This window comes from Bos grunniens, chromosome 1, assembly GCF_055505025.1.
Source record: "Bos grunniens cultivar Pamir isolate PY7600 chromosome 1, Bosgru_T2T1.0, whole genome shotgun sequence".
Lineage (NCBI taxonomy): Eukaryota > Metazoa > Chordata > Mammalia > Artiodactyla > Bovidae > Bos > Bos grunniens.
The window spans coordinates 69581825-69601570 of record NC_141165.1 but is presented as its reverse complement, the minus strand read 5'-3'; the positions used below and the strand labels follow the sequence as shown (position 1 = coordinate 69601570).

Sequence of the window (19746 nt, the reverse complement as noted above, 5' to 3'; positions counted from 1 at the left end):
TAAAAAAAAAGAATAAGAAATTACAATCTTTAATTCTCTGTTCTTACAGATCATCCATTTTGCAGGGACCTTCTTTCTTCAAACTTTCTTTGCTTCACTTGTTCTGTCAGAAACTACACTAAATAACACCAAAGGTTATTAACAAAGACAGGTAATGAAAACAGAAGATTATGCTCACTTTCCAACCAATGCTACAGTTTTATATCAGTCAATACATTCACAAAATTCCTACCTCAAAGATTTGTTCAAAATTCTGAAACTCTTGTAATCTTGCCTGAAATCCTTCTGCAAGTGCCCCACCTGTAATATTTAGATGAAGAGTTTAAAACCTAGTATATAAGAAGATAAGATATTTGCATGCTACTTTTATAATCTATATTCATATTTCAACAGGAAATCTATAATGAATACATACCACCTTCTGGCATCCCCTGTGCTTTGTGCTTTCTAGCACTAAGAACTTCCTTTGCAGAAACAAAAAAGATACGATTGCGTGCTTCTAAAGGATCCACAACTCTGAGCTCCTCCACCAAAAAATGCAGGCATCTTTCCATGTGCTGTCTGCGTACCTAGCAAAAAAAAAAAAAGGGGTATTAAAAGAATTCTAATAACTAAACAAATATGAGTTACAGGCCTATACTAAATTCCATTTATAGTGATATTAAGGATGGCATCACCAACACAATGGACATGGTTTTGGGTGGACTCCAGGAGTTGGTGATGGACAGGGAGGCCTGGCATGCTGTGGTTCATGGGGTCACAAAGAGTCGGACGCGACTGACCGACTGAACTGAACTGAACTGAACTGATTACTATACTATGTAGAAGGCAATGGCACCCCACTCCAGTACTTTTGCCTAGAAAATCCCATGGACGGAGGAGCCTGGTGGGCTGCAGTCCATGGGGTCTCTAGAGTCGGACACGACTGAGCGACTTCACTTTCACTTTTCACTTTCATGCATTGGAGAAGGAAATGGCAACCCACTCCAGTGTTCTTGCCTGGAGAATCCCAGGGACGGGAAGCCTGGTGGGCTGCCGTCTATGGGGTCGCACAGAGTCGGACACGATTGAAGCGACGCAGCAGCAGCAGCAGCAGCTGCCTTATACTTTTTTTATACCTTTATTTTTTTCAACTACTTTTTAAAAAGCTGGAGTATAGCTGCTTTACAACGTTTTGTTAGTTTTGCCTTATAATTAACAAATCCAAAAATTCTAATAAATGAAGTCTGATACTTGCTGATAGGAAATCTTCCTCTTAACTTAATGATTCTTCCTTGAACATTTAATTTAAAATTCTGATGGACCATCAAATACTACACAACCATTAAGAAATATATTGTAGACAAATACTAGTACTTAATAGCACAGGGAAATGTTTTTAATTCTGTATTAAGGATATATGATGTGTATACACATTTATGTAATTAATACATGGCATACAGGCAACACTCACTAAAATGGGTGGCAATTTAATTTCTTCCTTAGGATTTTATTTTCTAAATTTTCTACAATGAAGCTATTAATACCTTTAAAATTAGAAAGTAAGTGCTGCAATAAATTTGCTATAATGAAGTTAGTTTTATTTTGAAATCAGAGCATAAACGGTATATTTTTCTTCCAAAAAACACTGGGAATTAAAATTGGGGAGAATACATTAGCTATGGATTACAGCTGTGACATTAAGTTTAAGATTAGCACTTGGGTATCTAAATTAGGAATAAGGATTAGAAGTTAGGGTTTAGTACCAGCCTTTAACATTATGGCTATGATAAGAGATCTCCATGTTAAGACTTAATAAAATTAAACTAAAGAGGAATGGAGAAGAACAATCTGTGGGTGCTATCTTCTGATTCTCTGATGATTAAATGAGAGCTTGATTTGAAAGAGTATGATTACAAAACGAGTTAATAACAGGATATAAGGTTTCACATTAAGCAAAATTTCAATTTGGGGGGGGGTCAGGGGAAGAATGAAAGCAAACAATCTAACATGTGAATAGTGATGGGACAGGATAAATTTTATTTTTTTAATGTATTTTCTGAAGTCTTTTTGTTTGTTTGTTTTTGATCAGGCCATGTGGCTTGTGGGATCTTAGTTCCCTAACCAAGGATTGAACCCATGTCCCCTGCAATGGAAGCATGAAGTCCTAACCACTAGAATGCCAAAGAATTCTCCATAAGTTTTCTTAAAAAAATAATAAATACATACTACTATTAAAATCAGAAATATCATCAAGCAAATTAAATATTACTTGTACACTAAATGCCAGATTCTTCATCCTTTCTAAAGTTTCTAAAACCACCAGCATGACTAAAATGAAAAACAAAAGCAAAAAATACCAAGTACTGGCAATGACAGAAATCATGCGGCACTCTCAATGTGGTGATGGAAATATAAACTTAAATGAGCGCTTCAAAAAGCTCTTGGGCTGCATTTATTAAAATAGCATATTCTTTACCTATAATCCAGGAATTCTACTGCTCAATCTATACCCATGGATTACTGATTCCTGCGTTACTGACACTGTGAGTTGGATAAACCTGGTTTGGGGGCAAGAGCTATTCTGTGTTACAGGTTGTTTAACAGCATCGCAAGCCTCTCCCCACTAGATGCCAGTAGCACACAACCCCTCACCGTGAGAACCACCAGTATATATCCAAGAGAAATATACACCAGTGTGCAACAAAAAGACATGCACAAGAATATGCCAAGCAGCATTATTCATAATAGCTAAAAGAAGGAAATTTACCTAAATACCCATCACTACCAGAATGAAGAGATCAACTGTTATTCATAGGATGAAAGACTATACCACAATGAGAATGTACTTCATCTATGCACAACAGAATGGATATATGTCACAAATTTAATGTTGAACAAAGGAAACCTGACACAGAAGTAGATACTACGTGGTTCCATTACACAAAGTTGACCAACCCGAAAAATTAATTTAGGCTATCAGAGACGCAAGTGGTTATCCTTCGGTTGGAGGGTAAAGGCTAGAAATGGGGGATACTGGGGTGCTGGAATGTTCTGCTTCTTGACCTGGACCCTTACAAAGGTATTAAATTTGTAAAATTCACTGAGCTGGACACCAATGATTTGTACACTCTTCTGTTGTTATACTTAACAGAGAATTAAAAAGGATGTTTCAAGATCTAAAATGTATTTGACAGTACTGTCATAATACAACTTTATTTCAAAGTAGCTTAATACTCTGTCCTTAGCACATATCCACTTCAGATTTTGTACAATTATACTCTTTTCTCAAGTAAGAGAATAGCTGCTTATGATGTTCTACTCTACGATGTGTATTGTTTTCTCAATTACCAATGTACATTACTATATTTCAAAACTTAAGGGAAAAAAATGTAACTTACATCTTCCATATATTCTGGCTCTGATGCAGAGGCATCCCAACGATTATTCAGGATAAAAATATTAGGCTTGGAAAGTCGCTCATTTACTTTGTGAAAAAACTGTTTTTCCTGAAAAACATCCAATACCCAACAGTATGTTCACTTTTAAAGCAACTTTATTTCTAAATTTATACGTGAAACCTTATTTGAATCTAAAAGTTTGAACCATTTAACAACAGTGAGAACACCCAGAACACCCACTGAAATAAAAGATCCCAAAGCACTCTGAACATTAAACTTCCAGAGATGACAAAATTAAAATATAAGAAAGCAAAAGTTAAGGTTTTCCTGCTTCTCTCATGAGTCTTTATTGAAATTCAATTGAACAAATATTTATCTGTTCCTACTACATGCAGGACATAAGATATTGCTAGATATGATAGTATTTTTAAAAATCTACCTCAAATATTCTTGAAGATTTACACTAAGTAAATTAATGTAAGACACACGTATCATAATAAACAATAAAAGGTATGCACCATAAATGCTATAAACATCCAACTGAAATTAAGAAATGATCTATAAAGGAGGAAGTGGTGATAAAGATGGGCTTGATGGTACTGATAACAGCTTTTTGAAGGATGGAAAAATTGAGAGGGGAAAGAATTGTGAGCCAAGAATAACATAAACAAAGGTACCAAAGTCAAGATGTATATCAAAGTTTGTTTATCTGACACCTAAATAATGGAGTTACTCTAAACCAGACTTTAAACATTTACCTATTTTTAACACCATCAGGTTGTAAACAGTTCTCAGTGCTGTCAGAACAACATGGTTTAGGATATAGATCGGGCCACATAAACACTAATAACACAGTGACAAAACAGGACTTGTTGGTAACACCTAGGTTTTAATGGTGTTTAGCCATTTATATGCTTTTGAGGAATAATGTTTAAAAATTATACTACAGCTTTGGATATTAGATATCAAAACTCTGGAAAGATTATTTATGTCTGGTTCTAGATATCCTGGATAAATAATCTTCTGCGTTTAACAGCAGCTTAGAGTGTACACAGGTAAGCAGAAATCTAGGGCATACACAGGTAAACCTTTGTGAGAAAGCTGACAAAACTCAAAATATGAAAAGCTTTGCCTGCCAGACAGGGAGGTGAGGTGGGAGTGTTATATCTTATGTAAAATACTTAAGTCAACAGCCTAACAATTCTGGTGTCTGTTCCTTTAGAAACTTGCAAATAACTACAGTGAATGTCAACAACATACCTTAGACTCAAATACTCACTATAAGCTAGAACCATCAATCCAAAATCAGTCCTTCTAGTCCCAGAGAAACACAAACCCCTTCATTCACCCCTGATATCACAGCTTCCTTCTAATACATGATTTGGATTTCCCTTACTTTTCATAATCAGAAGGGATATTACTTCATATTCTATCACTCAAACAAAACAATGATAAGATCCTACCGTGTTCATTAGAGTTGATTCGGAATTTGCAACCAAAACGAAGACATCAGCATCTAAGCAAAACTTATCAATCCAGCTATCCAGCTCTGTAGTGACATCTGTGCCCGGACTAATGGGAATAAAATAAGAATTATATTATATATATATATATATATATATGTATATATATATGTACATATATATTTTTTCTTTTTGCCATGTTACACAGCATGTAGAATATGAAATCCCCAGTTCCCTAATCAGGGATTGAACTCACATCCCCTGCACAGAAGCACAGATTCTTAACCACTGAACCTCCAAGATAGATAATTTTTTTAACTTTTAAGAATTAGCTGAAGTTTAAAGGATAGGATTTCTACCAGTTATCAGTCTGAGGCCTAGGAGATTTAAATTACTTTCTCACCTATAAGAGAGCAGTTGTGGAAAGTTGAGAATCGTGCACTATATATTTCTCTTCTGCTGACAACTCCCAGAACCTATCCAACTGACAACTAAACAAATGTTAAAAATGTTTACTTATTAAAGAGAGAAAACCTCATGATTTTTGACAAGTAACATGATAAATATTTAAAACCTTTATGCTTTAATATACGATATTTGTTGTTCTCTTTCTGACTTACTCTACTCTGTGTGTCAGACTCTCTAGGTCCATCCGCATCTCCACAAATGACCCTATTTCCTTTTTATGGCCGAGTAATACTTCACTATATATATATATATATATACCACTTCTTGTTTATCCATTAACCTGTCACTAGATATTTAGGTTGTGTCCTTGTCCTGACTACCTTAAGTGGTGCTGCAATGAACACTGGGGTATATGTGTCCTTTTAAATTATGGTTTTCTCAGGGAGATTAAGACTGATATATATATATGTGTGTGTACACATATATATACACACACACACACTACCACGTGTTAAAACAGATAGCTAGTGGGAACCCACTATGAAGCACAGCAAGTCCTGTTTGGTGGTCTGTGATGACCCAGATGGGTGGGAGGGCATGGTGGGGTGGAGGGAGGTCTGGGAGGCCCGAGGGAGGGGACATATGCTTACACATAGTTGATCTACTTCACTGTACAGCAGAAACTAACACAGCATTATAAAGCAATTATATTCTAATAAAAAAAAAAACTTTATGCTTTGGGAGGCTGAAAATAAGCACTAGGGAAAAAAAATGAGGCTAATACACAATTCATACTGTAAAAAGTATAGTCCAACTGTATATACATTGGCTTGATGTATCCTGTGACCAGCTGGCAAGATAAACAGATTGGGGTCATGGATGCAGTCTGGCCATGAAGTAAAAGAAAAATTAAAACTATTATATTTAAACTAAATGTTTTTAGGCGATTTCTCTGGCAGTTCAATGGTTAGGGGGTGCAAGTTCAATCCCTGGTTGAGGCACTAAGATGCCATATGCCACATGGTATGGCCAAAAATTAATTATTTTAAAAATTCAAAACATAAAAAAATAAACCCAATGTTTTTATTTCCCAAGTACCTTTTCTCTCAAGGGAAGGCCCTCATCAAATAAAAAACAAAAATTTCCATAAAACACTGAAATTTTAACTTAAAAGAGCATACCACAATTTTAAAAAAATCATTTAACTACTTTTTTTTCGTTAAGGACTCTGCTAAAGGGACATGCATTACCATTTTATTAAGCACCAATGTAATAGGATGATTTTTAAAGAACATATTAAATGCAGGTTAGTCAGAAGAGTTAGGAATAAATCACAAAAGCATTTGATTAATTCTTGAACAAAGAAAAGCTGTATGAACTGTCCAGCAGTTATTTTGGGAAACTAGGTCTCAAGAATGACTACTGATTAAAAACAGTAACTGGTTAGAGTTATCTATCAAAGCTATCTGGGCTCCCATGGATGTAGGTTTGATCCCTGGGTCAAGAAAATCCCCCAAAGAAGGAAATGGCAACTCACTACAGCATTTTTGCCTGGGATATCCCATGGACAGAGGAGCCTGGTAGGCTACAGTCCATGGAGTCAAGAGTCAGACACGACTCAGCGACTAAACCACAACAATCAACATATCTAGAATCAGACAGTCTCTAAGACCCAGCCCACTATCCAAACCACAAAGTCAATCTAGCGAAAAAAGTGGTCGGTTCTTGAAATTTCCTGTACTAGAATCAGACTGATAAATCAGCACTTTCATGTAACCATTAAGAAACAAAACAAAAAATAATACCTTAAATATTCTGTTAAAATCTAGCAAAGCAGAAAAAAGCAGCAATTGAACATTTAAAATTTTTATGTACTGCATTCTACACACAAGCAGCATTTCTATTAAATAAAACTTTTACAAGAAAACATTTCATATGTAATTTTACCTGTCTACTAAAACCAGGTCATCTCTCAAGAGGGCACATTTTGCCTTTGGCCAAAACACATGCACAAGACACCCAGCTTTCAAGTCTTTGTCCATATGAAGGGCGTGGGCCAGCTGATTAACTGTCTACAGAGGGAAGGGAAGAAAAAACAAGACTACTTGTAACAAAATTCAAGAAAAATGTTAAATATTAGGACTTGCTAAGCTTATTTTTGCAAAACATGTAGAAAAAGCAGTACTTTATATAATTTGAAATAAAACCATCTGGGGAAATCTTGAAAAACCTGAGGTTTAAAATTACCAAGTACGAAAAAAATAACAGCCATGAAAACAGTTGACTCATACCATCGTGCCAAACAATGTGGGCTGGAAACATTCTAAATGCCCCAACAAATGGCATCCTATGCAACACTGAACTTGATTACACTATATGTATGGAAAAAAATCTACAATATATTAAGGGAAAAACAGCAAATCACAAAATAGCATATACCATTTTTTAAAAAAAATACAGAGAAACACCAATTTAACTCTATACCAAAGTATTTCCACTGATTTTGGAAGTGTGTGAGTTGTGAAGTTTCTTTTCTTATTTTCTAATTGTATTTCCTGACTCTTCTAAAGTGAATTTATTGCTTACTAATGCAGGGGCGGGTAAAGGAATGTCACTAGGCAGTATTCACACAAGCATGCTTTAAAGTTAATGACTATGCCCATTCGCTGGGCTGGATGAGGCACAAACTGGAATCAAGATTGCCAGGAGAAATATCAGTAACCTCAGATATGCAGATGACACCACCCTTACGGCAGAAAGTGAAGAACAACTAAAGAGCCTTGTGATGAAAGTGAAAGAGGAGAGTGAAAACGTTGGCTTAAAACTCAACATTCAGAAAACTAAGATCAGGCATCTGGTCCCATCACTTCATAGCAAATAGATGAGGAAACAGTGGAAACAATGACAGACTTTATTTATGGAAAAGGAAAGGAAAGTGAAGTCACTCAGTCATGTCCGATTCTTTGCGACCCCATGGACTATAGCCCTACCAGGCTCCTCCGTCCATGGGATTTTCCAGGCAAGAATACTGGAGTGGGTTGCCATTTCCTTCCCTGGGAGATCTTCCTGACCAAGGGATTGACCTGGGTCTCTGGCACTGTAGGCACATGCTTTACCGTCTGAGACACCAGGGAAGTCCACCAGGGAAGTTATTTTGGGGGGCTCCAAAATCACTGCAGATGGTGATTGCAGCCACGAAATTAAAAGACATTTGCTCCCTGGAAGAAAAGCTATCACCAACCTAGACAGCATATTAAAAAGCAGAGACATTACTTTGCCAACAAAGGTCTGTGGTCAAAGCTATGGTTTTTCCAGTGGTCATGTATGGATGTCAAGAGTTGGACTGTAAAGAAAGCTGAGCGCAGAAGAATTGATGCTTTTGAACTGTGGTGCTGGAGAAGACTTTTGAGAGTCCCTTGTACTGCAAGGAGATCCAAGCAGTCCATCCTAAAGGAAATTAGTCCTGAATATTCTTTGGAAGGACTGATGCTGAAGCTGAAACTCCAATACTTTGGCCACCTGATGGGAAGAACAGACTCATATGAAAGACCCTGATGCTGGGAAAGATTGAAGGCAGGAGGAGAAGGGGACAACAGAGAATGAGATGGTTGAATGGCATCACCGACTCAATGGACATGAGTCTGAGTAAACTCTGGAGTTGGAGATGGACAGGGAAGCCTGGTGTGCTGCAGTCCAGGGGGTCACAAAGAGTCGGAGACGACTGAGCAATTGAACTGAACTGACTGATAGCCTCTCTTTCCGTTTAAGCTCTCTAAAATATTTCTACTCCTCAAGATGACTTCTGATATACATTTGTTTATTATCTTTCATATACGTGTTAAACATACAATTAAGTTCAAAGGGCTTAAGACAAAATTAATAATCAAGGAAAGGGCATCAGCACACATACCTCTATGATTCTTTTGCAATTTAAATGAAACTTTAAAAGGGAAACATCTATTATCAAATGGCCACAGTAGTCCTAATCAGGGTTGAAGTGAATTTCCACAGTGACAATGATAGGTAGTGGTTTTTTGCTTGCTTTTATAAACTTTCTGATAGAATTACAATCTTGTGACTACTCTGTATGGCTTAAAAGTTTTTAATATTTTTATAAATATCATCTCATTTATTGTTCATAAATAAATACTGAAGGGTATTAGACCGATTGAGTTACCTGCTGTGATCAAACAGCAAATTCACAGGAGGATGACCAGACCTATGAATTCACCTACAGTTTAGTCAAAACTAAAATGGCATGGATCTTCACATACTGAACTTCTGTATTTGTGGGAAAGCTCTTATGACTGAAGTGAATATAATGAGAAGCAGTGCCTTTTCCACTTGCTTTCATACCAAAGCAAACACCTTGCATCGTAATTGTTTTTCCTTTTTGTTTGGCTGAGAAAACCTAGTGCCACTGAATTCCTCAAGAAATTTATACAAGGTAGGGAACTACCGGGGAAGGCGATGGCACCGCACTCCAGTACTCTTGCCTGGAAAATCCCAGGGACGGAGGAGCCTGGTAGGCTGCAGTCCATGGGGTCGTTGAGGGTCGGACACAACTGAGCGACTTCGCTTTCACTTTTAACTTTCATGCACTGGAGAAGGAAATGGCAACCCACTCCAGTGTTCTTGCCTGGAGAATCCCAGGGACGGCGGAGCCTGGTGGGCTGCTGTCTATGGAGTTGCACAGAGTCGGACACGACTGAAGCGACTTAGCAGCCGCAGCAGCAGGGAACTACCACTGGCCTTTATCTGTCTAAATAGCATTTAGACATGAATTAGCTTACCAAATATTCTGAAGGCAAAAACAGTTTCTAAAGGCACAGATGCGGGTCAAAAACAGATTCCAGAGCCGAATTTTTTAAACAAAGTTTTGTTTAGAAAGACAAGATTTGTGATTAAACAGCGATGACACACTTCAGTAATTTTCTTTTCACTGGGAACAGTACTTTAAAATTTTTATAAACTTTTAATTCTAATTTATCTTCATTTTAAGCTAAGGACAGGTTTTATTCCTCCAAGAATTTAACTCTAAAGCAAAAGTATTTTAGAAAATCCAAAATATTACTGATGGTTTTAAAAGCTATGAAGAGAAATACTAATGGTTCTTCCATCTCTAGCAATGCAGACATCTTGTAAAGAGCTTTCCAAAAGAACAAGTTAAGGACATTATTTCAGGTGCATTATGCTATTAAAGGTCAAACGGTATACCTTCACACTCCTTTTTTCATCTGACCCTTCTGTCATGAGATAGGCTTTATCTCCATCGGTTCCTTCAACACTCAGGAAGCAATTGGTTGTATGGCCAATCCCACTAGGGAGGACTTTATCCCACAACATGGCATTGATAACAGAGCTCTTCCCACTGCTTGTCCTGAAGAATGAATACACAAAATCAAGACAAAACATAATGATAAAAATTTCGTTCTTTCACTGGGTCAAAGGCCAACTTTTTTAGAATGCAATTTTGTACAAAAATTTCACCAGATTCCATTTTTTATGAAAAAGTTGACAACTTCATTTACATAACTATTAGCAAGGTACATTTCAGAAAAATAAAATGGAGGAAAACAAATCCTACCCTTCCCATAAAGAGATCCTCCCTGACCCTTTTTATTTTTCTTGCTTTTTGATTCCCATCACAAGGTGTCGTCTAAGGTCCTGTCTTCTTAAATCTGGGCTGGACCTTCTTCACATGCAAAACCCATTCCTATTTCTTCTTCTCATGTAGGACAACTGAGTCATCACTTCCCCAACAAGCCTCTTCCCTCTTACTCTGACTCCTGCTGCTGCTAAGTCACTTCAGTCGTGTCCAACTCTGTGCGACCCCAGAGACGGCAGCCCACCAGGCTCCCCCATCCCTGGGATTCTTCAGGCAAGAACACTGGAGTGGGTTGCCATTTCCTTCTCCAATGTATGAAAGTGAAAAGTGAAAGTGAAGTCACTCAGTCGAGTCCGACTCTTAGAGACCCCGTGGACTGCAGCCTACCAGGCTCCTCCGTCCATGGGATTTTCCAGGCAAGAGTACTGGAGTGGGGTGCCACTGCCTTCTCCTTACTTCATACTAGACTCTGCATAAGGTCAAGCGGGTAAACCAAATAATATAAAACAAAAGACAAACAGAAACAGAGCTTGAAGAAAAGTTTTCAAGGACATAAACAAGGTGGTTTAGTAGAGAATAACTGAAAAGGAATACCTTAGATAGCTTGGTCTGGAAAGGTTTCTATAGTAACATTTAGAATGAGACTTAAAGAATGCAAAGGAGTCAGACACTGAACAAGACACAGAGAATTCTATGCATAGGCTACCACCAAGCGCTAAAGCCCTCTACGAGGTTAGCTTAATGAGTAAATAAATGCCTCTACTGATACACAACACATGATATCTGAACAACCCAGTATGGGCCTTGTCATTTGTCTTTGCATCTCTAGTGCCCAACAGAGTGATTGGTACATAGACAGTTAACAAATGGTCCCTAAATTAATGTATGAGCTGTGGCAGAAATCACTCTTTTCACTCCAGAATTTCTTTAAGGAATGGCATGTCTTATTCTTCCTCTGGGAATCATGGAGCTGAAAATCTTTTTGGAAGACACAACCTGATAATCAATAGAAACTTAAAAGAGTAAGTCACAAATGATACTTATCTGTTTTTCTATTCTTATAATTGGCTAAGAAGCCAATTCTTAAAGATGAGCACCCTTAAAAAAGAAATGACTTCTTTTATAACATAAAGCTTTTTTTATACCAGGAACTAAAATGAACAAATTATTTTACATGCTAATAGCTTTAACATTTAATATGAGCAGAAACTCCTGTAAAAAGAAGGAATACCCTTGCTGAAACATCAGAAACAAAGCTGCAGATACGATCAAGCTGAAAACTCTCCTTGAGAAGAACAGTAAAGAGTTACCTGCCAAAAAAGGCCACTTTCATGTGTCTCCGAGACAGCACCTCACCAATGACGGAAAGCTTGTTTTTATACCTCTGTATTTCTATCAGATCATCCTCCGTAGCTACTCGGTCAAGCTCTGGATTCTTATATGTTGCTGTAAAATTAAAATGGTATTAGACAAAATAATATAGATGAATATTAAGGTAATTATAGGGCTTCCCTTGTAGCTCAGTCAGTAAAGAATCTGCCTTCAATGTAGGAGACCTGGGTTTGATTCCTGGGTTGGAAAGATCCCTGGAGAAGGAAATGGCAACCCACTCCAATAATTATAAAACAGAATACTTAAGATGTACATACATTTTGGTTTTGTTCTATATTAACATGACATTTGAAAATAAAAATAGCATGGTATTTGAATATTTGGTAAAAGGTGAATGCCTTGTTGTAACGGGTCATTAAGAATACTGCTCAGAATTACAAAATTATTAAAAATTACAGGGGTCCAGTCAAAAGAGTATTTATTTTTTAAATGTTTATTTGGTTGTGCCATGTCTTAGTTGCAGCATGTAGGATATAATTCCCTGACCAGGATTTGAACCCAGGTCCCCTGCATTGGGACAGTCTTAGCCACTGGACTACCAGGGAAGACCCAAAAGGGTATTTATTATTCATCAATACAAAGTACCCACCTAAGACCAAAACGCATTTCTGAATAGAGTAACTAGAACCTGCTGCTGCTACTGCTGCTAAGTCGCTTCAGTCGTGTCCGACTCTGTTCGACCCCATAGACAGCAGCCCAACAGGTTCCACCGTCCCTGGGATTCTCCAGGCAAGAACACTGGAGTGGGTTGCCATTTCCTTCTCCAATGCATTAAAGTGAAAAGTGAAAGTACAGTCGCTCAGTCGAGTCCGACTCTTGGCGACCCCATGGACTGCAGCCTACCAGGCTCCTCCGTCCATGGGATTTTCCAGGCAAGAGTACTGGAGTGGGGTGCCATTGCCTTCTCCGAACTAGAACCTAATATCCACCAATTATAATTTCATTCTGACAGGAGCTTCAAATCTTGAACTGAGAAGAGGGATTCACATGTTAAGAGTGAGGTTTGAATAGGTAATGGTTGTTGTTCAGTCACTAAGCTCTGTCTGACTCTTTGTGACGCCATGGACCACAGCATGCCAGGATTCCCTGTCCTTCACTATCTCCCAGTTTGCTCAAATTCATGTCCATTGAGTCGGTGATGCTATCTAACCATCTCATCCTCTGCCACCCTCTTCTCCTTTTGCCTTCAATCTTTCCCAGCATCAGGTGGCCAAAGTATTGAAGCTTTAGCCAACTCCACTGAGCTGGCTCTTTGCATCAGGTGGCCAAAGTATTAAGAGTTTCAGCTTCAGCATCAGTCCTTCCAATGACTATTCAGGGTTGATTTCCTTTAGGGCTGACTGGTTTGATCTCCTTGCTCTCCAAGGGACTCTCAAGAGTCTTTTCCAGCATCACAGTTCAAAAGCATCAATTCTTTGGTGCTCAGGCTTTATGGTCCAACTTTCACATTCGTACTTGACTACTGGAAAACCATAGCTTTGACTATACGGACCTTTGTTGGCGAAGTGATGTCTCTGCTTTTAATACAATGTCTAGGTTTGTCACGGCTTTTCTGTCTCATTTTTCACTAAAATAGATTTGAGATGTTGACTTAACTTTTGAGTTGACAGGGAGATAAGTATAATGGCTAAATGTGGGCCACTTGACTTTTTAGTCCAGGCATTTACAAGTTGTGTGATCTTTGGTAAGCTGCTTACCTTTTCTGTGCCTTAGGTCCTTTATCTTTAAAATGAGTGTGATTACAATGTGCCTCAGTGTTGATTTGAGTATTAAATGAGCTATTATTAAGTGCTTAGAACAGGACCTCACACATACACTTCTTTCTTAGTTGCTATTAATATAATTCAATCTTCCTCCTTTGGTCAGCAGAAATGGGTTTTGTTATGGTATCTCATATAGTACAATGCTCTGTATGTGTTCTGTATCCAAGGTTGAAAGAATAAAGGATCTTTATATATTTCTAAAGTAATTATTTTAAAAACTTAGAGAAATTAACCTTCAACAAAATGTGATCCTTCAGTAACAAACTCCAGTAACTGGTCGAAGATTGCTGTAATTGTCTTCTTAGCCAGCACGAAGTGCTTCAGTGGAGAAGCAGTTTCTGCCATTATGCTGAAAATAAAAAGTTAGAAAAGTACAAATTAAAGACACGTGAGTTAATGACACTTTTCAGCAACACTGACTCCCCAATGAAACAAACTTCCAAAATATTTATTTGGCTCTGCTGGGTCTCAGTTATAGTTTGTGGGCTCTTCAGCTGCAGCATTCAAGCTCTTAATGGTGGCATGTGGGATCTAGTTCCCTGACCAGGGATCAAACTCGGGCCCCCTGCACTGGGAGTGTGGAGTCTTAGCCATTGTACCACCAGGGAAGTCCCCCTAAATATTCTTACGTAGCTGTTTTTGGGAGAGAAGTGATTTACTCAGACAATTAAAGACTACTTTTGGGCAATATTCCACTAAAATATGTGAAGTCTATTGCCCAAAATTTGACTGCAATTTCTACTTTAGTTCCCTTTGCTGATGATGAAAACTAGCCAAATTCTGAGTGCATGTGACTCTATTTTTTCCCCCCAAACTTTAAACTTTGTATTTTGTACTGGGGTATAGTCAATTAACAACGCTGTGGTAGTTTCAGGTGAACCTTGAAGGTACTCAGCTGTACATAGGTGTGCTAAGTCACTTCAGTTGTGTCCAACTCTTTGCAACGCCATGGTCTATAGCCTGCCAAACTACTCTGTCCATGGGATTCTCTAGGCAAGAATACTGAAGTGGACTGCCATGCCCTCCTCCAGGGGATCTTTCCGACCCAGGAATTGAACCGGTGTCTCCTGCATTGGCAAGTGGGTTCTTTACCACTAGCACCACCCGGGAAGCCATACATATACATGTACCATTCTTCCCCAAACCCTCCTCCCATCTAGGCTAGCATATAACATGAAGGTTCCATGTGCTATATAGAAAGTCCTTATTGATTATCCATTTTATATATAGCAGTGTGTACAAGACCTTCTCAAAGTCCCTAACTATCCCTTCCCCTAGCACCATAAGTTCCTTTTCTAAGTCTATGAGTCTTTTTCTGTTTTGTAAGTTTATTTGTATCATTTCTTTTCAGATTCCACATACAAGGGATGTCATAGGATATTTCTCCTTCTCTGACTCATTTCATTCAGTATGACACTCTCTAGGTCCATCCATGCTGCTGCAAATGGTATTATTTCATTCTTTTTAATGGATGAGTAATATTCCATTGTAATATATGTACTGCATCTTTTTTATCCAGTCCTCTGTAGACAGACATTTAAGTTTCCTCCATGTCTTGGCTACTGTAAATAGTGTTGCAATGGACACTGGGGTGCATGTATCCTTTTGGATGTTCTTTTGCAGATCTATGCCCAGGAGTAGGATTGCTGGATCATATGGTAGCTCTATTTTTAGTTTTTTAAGGAACCTCCGTACTGTTCTGCATAGTGACTATTACATTCCCATAAGCAATATAGCTGAAACTCCAGTACTTTGGCCACCGCATGCGAAGAGTTGACTCATTGGAAAAGACTCTGATGCTGGGAGGGATTGGGGGCAGGAGGAGAAGGGGACAACAGAGGATGAGATGGCTGGATGGCATCACCGACTCGGTGGACTTGAGTTTGAGTGAACTCCGGGAGTTGGTGATGGACAGGGAGGCCTGGTATGCTGCAATTCATGGGGTCGCAAAGAGTCGGACACGACTAAGTGACTGAACTGACTGACTGACTGACTGAAGCAATACAGAAGGGTTCTTTTCTCTCCACACCCTCTCCAGCATTTGTTGTTTTTGGATTTTTTGATGACAGCCATTCTAACTGCTGTGAGGTGGTATCTCACTGTAGTTTTGATTTGCGTTTCTCTAATAACTACTGAAGCTGAACATCTTTTCATGTGCCTGTTGGTCATCTGTATGTCCTCTTTGGAGAAATGTCTATTCAGGTCTTCTGCCCATTTTTTTGAATGGGTTATTTGTTTTCATGATAGTAAGAGTGCATGTAACTCTTAACTACATCAGGGAGCAGGATGAGTGAGATGAAGCCAAGTTCACCAACAATAAGTTACTGTCTCTCAATCTGGACCTCTAGGTGGTAGATAGGTAGAGTGAGTAAATAGAACTTCAACATCATATTAACGTTTGACGCAATACTAACGTTGAGAAATTAGTTTTCGTCGCAACAAATGAGGCAAGCTTTAAAAAGAGCAATACTAACGTTTAGAAAGTAGGAGTTCTCATCGCAGCATATAAGGAGACAAGCCTTATAGAGAGCATCAACGTTTCCAGCCAAAGTAACAAGAACTTCAAGGAATTTAAGAAAAATAATTTTTTGTGGTAGCTTCTCATAAAAAGCACCCAACAAAACCTATCACACACCTGTCTAATCCTTGTGTGCATGTGTGTAAAATGGAGCAGAGCAGCCATAAAGAAGGCTGAGACTTCCAAGGGGTCAGAAAATGACTGACCGAAGGGCTGCGTGAGAAAGCACGGTGAGAATAACCACCCGGTTCAGCCGGTTGTGAACGCCTGCCTTGGAGAAAGGCCTTTCCCGTCCTCCACACCAGGCGCGGGAGCCCCGCCTGCGGGGCTCGGGGCCAGACCCCACCCCCGTCCCGCGAGCCTTTGCCGGGGCCCGGCCGCCCGACTCCCTGGGCTCTGACCTCGCGGGCTCTGCGGGCCCGACCCGGGAGCCGGCCCCACTCGCAACGCCCCCAGCTCGCTCCTTTGCCGCAGACCCGCGGCGGCGCCTCTTCAAAGAGCGCCCCGCGCACGACTCCCCGTCCCCTATCCCCGGCAGGACGAAGGTCACCCGAACAAAGTGAACCGATCCGCGGCCGAGACAGCGGGCACTCACCCAGTCCGGGCTCCGACTTGTCACCCAGTAACCGCACCTCAGCCACAGCCCTCAAGCAACCTCATTCTCCCAAAAGACGCTGGGAAACTAAGAGGGGGCGGGAGGAGAGGCACGAGGGCGGTTACTTCCGGTCTCTTGCCCTCCCGGATTTTGTTTAGCTCCATGACCGGAAGTGCGTATTCGCCGAACGTCATATTTCTTAAGGGCAGAGGGCAAAGAGTTTTTGTTAGCAGAGAATGCTGCTACAAGAATGCTTTTCAGTTCCCCTAACTTCTGCTTCGCCTCCGTCTGCCTTCAAAATTTCCAAAGCCCTGCCCAGCCTCGGCGTAGCTAGCTGCCAGCGGTTGGTGTAGTGAGGGAGAACGAAAAGGAGGAGAGGTGCGGCGAGATGAGGTTGGGTTGGGGTGCCAGACAAGGAACCTGCTTGCTCGGCCATCAGCAATAAAGAAAAACCTTTTGACTTATAGACTACCTTAGCTGTGTGTGTGTGTGTGTGTGTGCGCGCGCGCGGGCGCGCGCGCTCACTTATTCGTGTCCAGCTCTTCGCGTGTCCAACTCTTTGCGACCCCATGGACTCTAGCGTTCCAGACTCCTCTGTGCACAGAATTTTCCAGGGAAGAATACCTGACGAGGTTGCCATTTCTTACTCCAGGGGATCTTCCAGGTCCAGGGATCCAACCTGTCTCCCGCCTTTGCAAGCGTATTATTTATCACGGAGCCAATCCTTGACTTAGTTCAGTTCAGTCGTGTCCGACTCTTTGAGACCCCATGGACCGCAGCACGCCCAGCCTGCCTGTCCATCACCAGCTCCCGAAGTTTACCCAAACTCATGTCCACTGGGTCGGTGATGCCATCCAACCATCTCATCTTCTGTCCTCCCCTTCTCATCATGCCCTCAATCTCTCCCAGCATCAGGGTCTTTTCAAATGAGTCAGCTCTTCACATCAGGTGGCCAAAGATTTGGAATTTCAGCTTCAACAACAGTCCTTCCAATGAACACTCAGGACTGATCTCCTTTAGGATGGACTGTTTGGATCTCCTTGCAGTACAAGGGACTTTCAAAAGTCTTCTCCAACATCACAGTTCAAGAGCATCAATTCTTCTGTGGTCAGCTTTCTTTACAGTCCAACTCTCACATACCTACATGACTACTGGAAAAACCATAGCTTTGACTAGAGGGACTCTTGTTGACAAAGTAATGTCTCTGCTTTTTAATATGCTGTCTGTGTTGGTCATAACTTTCCTTCCAAGGAGTAAGCATCTCTTAATTTCATGGCTTCAGTCACCATCTGCAGTGATTTTGGAGCCCCCAAAATAAAGTCCCCATTGTTTCCTCCTCTATTAGCTATGAAGTGATGGGACCAGAAGCCATGATCTTACCTTTCTGAGTGTTGAGCTTTAAGCCAACTTTGTCACTCTCCTCTTTCACTTTCATCAAGAGGCTCTTTAGTTCTTCACTTTCTGCCATAAGGGTAGTATCATCTGCATATCTGAGGTTATTGATATTTCTCCTGGCAGTCTTGATTCCAGCTTGTGCTTCTTCCAGCCCAGCGTTTCTCATGATGTACTCTGTGTATAAGTTAAATAAGCAGGATGACAATATATAGCCTTGATGTATTCCTTTTTCTATTTGGAACCAGTCTGTTGTTCCATGTCCAGTTCTAACTGTTGCTTCCTGACCTGCATACAGATTTCTCAAGGGGCAGGTCAAGTGGTATGGTATTCCCATCTCTTGAAGAATTTTCCACAGTTTTTTGTGATCCACACAGTCAAAGTCTTTGGCATAGTCAATAAAGCAAAAATAGATGTTTTTCTGGAACTCTCTTGCTCTTTTGATGATCCAGCAGATGTTGGCAATTAGATCTCTGGTTCCTCTGCCTTTGCTAAATCCGGCTTGAACATCTGGAAGTTCATGGTTCACATATTGCTGAAGCCTGGCTTGGAGAATTTTGAGCATTACTTTACTAGCGTGTGAGATATGTGCAACTGTGCAATAGTTTGAGCATTCCATGGCATTGCCTTTCTTTGGGATTGGTTTGAAAACTGACCTTTTCCAACCCGTGACTAGTGCTTCTCAAACTTTGTACTCAGGAATTTTGTACTTGAGGATTCTTATTAAACTGCAGATTCTGATTCACATGGTCCAAGTGTCCATTTCTAACATCCCTGGAGTGTTGCTGCTCCTGGTCTGCACGTGGCTCAAAGGAAAGTCCTGGGACTTTCTAGAGTTGGCAAGTGACACAGTTTTGCAATTAAATCCACTTCATCCTTCTGAGCCTCAGGTACTTCATCTACAAATGCAGAATACTAATACCTACTTCATGGTAAGAGCGAGTATCCAGTTCTTCAACCAAACACTAACCCTAGGTATTTCTGGGAGATTATTTATGATTAACATCTATAATCAGTTGACTATGTAAAAGATAGAGAAGCTCTATACAGTCAGCAAAAACAAGACCGGGAGCTGACTGTGGCTCAGGTCATGAACTCCTTATTGCCAAATTCAGACTTAAATTGAAGAAAGTAGGGAAAACCACTAGACCATTCATAGACCATTCAGGTATGACCTAAATCAAATCCCTTACAATTATACAGTGGAAGTGAGAAATAGATTCAAGA

The 19746-nt window shown here is 39.9% G+C and overlaps 1 protein-coding gene across 1 annotated transcript in view; it reads right to left on the bottom strand.

Annotated features, from left to right (window-relative positions):
• MFN1 (mitofusin 1) overlaps positions 1-17216 on the bottom strand; it is a 39079-nt gene extending 21863 nt beyond the window's left edge. Inside the window, exons 1-9 of the mRNA XM_086395205.1 lie at positions 17128-17216; positions 14248-14363; positions 12170-12305; positions 10469-10631; positions 7199-7323; positions 4844-4952; positions 3381-3488; positions 416-569; positions 233-300 (exon numbers count right to left, since the gene is read on the bottom strand). Of these exons, the coding sequence (XP_086251331.1) occupies positions 233-300; positions 416-569; positions 3381-3488; positions 4844-4952; positions 7199-7323; positions 10469-10631; positions 12170-12305; positions 14248-14359 (975 nt within the window). The 5' untranslated portion in view covers positions 14360-14363; positions 17128-17216. The remainder of the gene's footprint in view (positions 1-232; positions 301-415; positions 570-3380; positions 3489-4843; positions 4953-7198; positions 7324-10468; positions 10632-12169; positions 12306-14247; positions 14364-17127) is intronic.
• Between the last annotated feature and the right edge of the window lie 2530 nt (positions 17217-19746).